The 3,637-nt window shown below is 55.8% G+C and overlaps 1 protein-coding gene across 1 annotated transcript in view; it reads left to right on the forward strand.

Moving 5' to 3' along the window:
* Positions 1-3,350, forward strand: part of KIF17 (kinesin family member 17) — a 22,585-nt gene extending 19,235 nt beyond the window's left edge. Inside the window, exons 17-23 of the mRNA XM_019474707.1 lie at positions 570-664; positions 1,141-1,234; positions 1,690-1,838; positions 2,138-2,285; positions 2,439-2,559; positions 2,663-2,769; positions 2,852-3,350. Coding sequence (XP_019330252.1) covers positions 570-664; positions 1,141-1,234; positions 1,690-1,838; positions 2,138-2,285; positions 2,439-2,559; positions 2,663-2,769; positions 2,852-3,001 — 864 coding nt within the window. The 3' untranslated portion in view covers positions 3,002-3,350. The remainder of the gene's footprint in view (positions 1-569; positions 665-1,140; positions 1,235-1,689; positions 1,839-2,137; positions 2,286-2,438; positions 2,560-2,662; positions 2,770-2,851) is intronic.
* Positions 3,351-3,637: the final 287 nt, after the last annotated feature.

Genomic DNA, 3,637 nt, shown 5'->3' on the forward strand with positions numbered 1-3,637 from the left:
GTGGGGGGGGGATTTCGCCTGTGGGTGAAGCGCTCCGGACACCGAGTGCGACGCTTTGGGTGAGGGAAGGGGGATTTTCAGTCCCAGAGACCAGTATAGAAATGTACACGTTGCCATGGTCGGTTCCCCCCCCCCCCACGCACTCCCCACTCTTAAAATACAATTAAAACCTATATTAAGCTCTGAACTTAATATACTCTGCTAATTTTCTTATTTAATTTTATCTAAACAGTATATGGATGTTGTCCTCGTTTAAGGATGCAAGTGGATAAATATGGGGAAGTAAAATACCGTAGGTCTTGCTATCTTTATCAAAAGGTGGTTTACATTTCCTTAAGTATCAGCCTTAATTTAATTCGATCATAATTAAACAAAAAAAAAATGCTGGTTTTCTGCTTTTTAATTGAATTGTAACGTTCACCCAACAGCCGCTCGGTTTTAATTGTCTGTAAAAACAAAGTTAACTTTCAAGTAACAAGAGAAGCTGTTGCTTGCCGTTAGAACCCAGCAAACGTCACCCCCCCCCGCCCGTGCAGCGCGTTCACGCCGATCTCTCCGGTTTCTCCCAGCACACGCTCATAGTCGCAGACGCTGAAAATCTCCTGAAGGCCCCCACCATCGTGGGGAAAGCGGCGCTGAACCCCGTCCTTTTCCGAGGAGTCGGGTAAGCGACCTGCAGCGCGGCGTGGGGAGCGAGGCGGGGTTGGCCGGTGTTGGGGAAGCGGAGCAAACGTACCGGTGTTGCTGCGAGGTAAGCGTAGGGTTAGCCGGCTGTGACTCTTAACACGAGCGACCTCTCTTGGTTTCAGGTAACGATGAAAAGAACGTCTCCAAAGCAGCTTAGTTGTTGACTTAGGAATGATTCTTAACGTAAATTAGCGAAGCTTGACTATGTATCTTGAGGAAAATACGTCATTTCTCGGTGTGCGCAGTTGTCTTGCCACATCCGAAGGGTGAGGAGGTTGGCGCGGTTGAGTTGGCGGCTGCGTGTTCCTGGGGGGGGGGGGACTTCGTCCCGTCACCGCGCCTCTCCCTGCAAGGATGGTGGCTGATCCTGACAACCCGCTGGTGCTCGACATCGTGACTGGCTCTTCTACCTCGGGGGGTCTTCGTGCCGCTCACCGCGCCTCTCCCTGCAAGGATGGTGGCTGATCCTGACAACCCGCTGGTGCTGGACATCCTGACTGGCTCTTCTACCTCGTACTCCTTCTTCCCGGATAAGCCTATTACTCAGGTACGCTCGGTTACTTTTTCCCCTCTTCTGGGCTATACTTCTACGATTAAAGTCCCTCACGTTTCAGCAGCTTGGAAAAATCCTCGAGTGTTTAGTCTCCGGATTGATCGATTTATTATTTTTTTTCCTGAAAGCGTCAGGCTGGCGTCTGCTTTCCGACGTTGCCCTGGCAATCTTCCTCTCTGCTTTTTGTCGGTGGGAAAAATGTCCCGCGTGAGGGATGCTTTGGAAGAAAGGCCAGCCTAGATCAAAGCCTATCTCCTGGTTTCATTCCAGCCGGAGAGGGCAGAAGCTGTGAATCCCTTACCGGTTATTCTGAGCTTCTTGGTTCCTAGTTAATTGCGGACTGTGCTGGCTGCAGTCAGACTGTTCCACCCCGCAGCAAACCGGAGATTAATTCTCCTTTAATCGTCCCCGAATTGGCTAAACGCCTTTCTAAACGCGTTCCTTTTCAGTACCCGCACGCGGTCGGGAAGAACACCCTTCTGATCGCGGGGCTCCAAGCCCGGAACAACGCCCGCGTTGTTTTCAGTGGCTCCCTGGATTTCTTTAGCGACGCCTTCTTCAACTCGGCCGTGCAGAAAGCTACCCCTGGCTCCAAGAGGTACGCTGGCTTCCTGGCGTCCCTGGCCAAGGAACATTTGGGGAGCTCTTCGATGAAGAAAGTCCTGGGAAACGGGCAGCAAATACTCATGTTGACGGGGAACAGCAGAAAGCGGGAATGAAATCGGGGGTGACGCGTTCCTTTGGCCTCGTGGAACAAAGGGCTTTGGGAAGCAATTCCCTCCTTTAACCCCGGCCGGCTTTTTGTTGCTTTCACATCTATTAATGGTTCGGGTTTCGGCACGCGGTGTGTTTCTCCGGCGCGGCTGCCATCCTTTCTCAGCCTTCCTTCGTCCGTAGATACTCGCAGACGGGAAATTATGAGCTGGCTGTTGCCTTGTCCCGCTGGGTGTTCAAGGAGGAGGGAGTGCTGCGCGTCGGAGCGGTGTCCCACCACCGCGTGGGGGAACTCGCGCCTCCCAATGCCTACACCGTCACCGATCTCGTGGTAAGGCTGCCTGCTCGGAGCCTGCGGTGCGGGCAGGAAGGGGACGCGGGAGCTGCTTTGGAAAAGGAATTTGGGAGAATATGAACTCGGAATGGGTTGAGGTTCGTTTTCGGGCATCGCTCGTTAACTTCGCGCGCTGTGGCTTCGTTCCAGGAGTACAGCATCGTAATCGAAAAGCTTTCTGACGGCAAGTGGGTCCCCTTCGACGGAGACGATATTCAGCTGGAGTTCGTCCGCATCGATCCCTTCGTGCGGACCTTCCTGAAGAGGAACGGTAGGTTTCCCTCGCCGCCCCGGCCCCGCGTTGGGGGCGTTTTCACCGCTCGGCTTCCACACCTTCTGGCGTCGCCCGAACCTCGCCGCCGTCTCTTTCTCAGGCGGCAAATACAGCGTGCGGTTCAAGCTGCCGGACGTCTACGGAGTGTTTCAGTTCAAAGTGGATTACAACCGGCTGGGCTATACCCACCTCTACTCCTCTACCCAGGTACGCGCGGTGGGAGTTACTCGCCGGAGAGGGAGGGGTGGCCAGGCCGCCGGACTCACGGGGCCGCTCTCTCCCCTCCCAGGTGTCCGTGCGTCCCCTCCAGCACACGCAGTACGAACGTTTCATCCCCTCGGCGTACCCGTACTACGCCGGCGCCTTCTCCATGATGGTTGGCCTCTTCATGTTCAGCATCGTCTTCCTGCACATGAAGGAGAAGGAGAAATCCGACTGAGCTCCCCGTGGGAGGAAGAGCCTTTTTTTTTTTTCCCCCCGGCGCCAGGCAGGGACGGGCAGCGCTCGGGACCCTCGTTTGTAACCCTGTGAGGACTGGTAGGTGCCAGGCACGCTGTGGGTCCGCGTTCGGTCTTTTTTATTTTTACACGTGTGTGTGGGGGGGATTAACAGGAAAGAAGACGAAATTTTGGGGGGGAAACCCGTCGCCAAAGCGTCGGCAAACGCGGGAACGCGACGCCTCTGGCGGTGTTCCCTGATTGAGCTCGCGATGTTTGTCTCGCCCTGCCCTCGGAGTGATTTTGAGTCGAGGTTTAACTCCTTTTCCAAATAAAGTCTCGTTCCTCTCGCCCTGGGTTGAAGCGAAGTGAATTCACCGCGTGGGGCTTTCGGCCGCGTCCCCGGACTTTGCGGGTGGCACCTGGGGGGACGTGTCCCCGCGTCACCCTCACGAGCTCGGGGTGTTCCGTGGGGTGGGCTGTGAGGGAACAGTCGGGACGGCGCCGAGGCTGGAGCACGCCGAGAGGCAAAAGGGGGAGTCTGGGGTGCGCGGAGGGGCTTGGGGCACCCTGAAAAGCACACCGCGGGGTCCGGGGTGTCCCCAGAGGCGCACCGAGGAAGACAGGGCACCCCAAAA

The sequence above is a fragment of the Aptenodytes forsteri genome, unplaced genomic scaffold, assembly GCF_000699145.1.
Source record: "Aptenodytes forsteri isolate BGI_AS27 unplaced genomic scaffold, ASM69914v1 Scaffold61, whole genome shotgun sequence".
NCBI classification, from domain to species: domain Eukaryota; kingdom Metazoa; phylum Chordata; class Aves; order Sphenisciformes; family Spheniscidae; genus Aptenodytes; species Aptenodytes forsteri.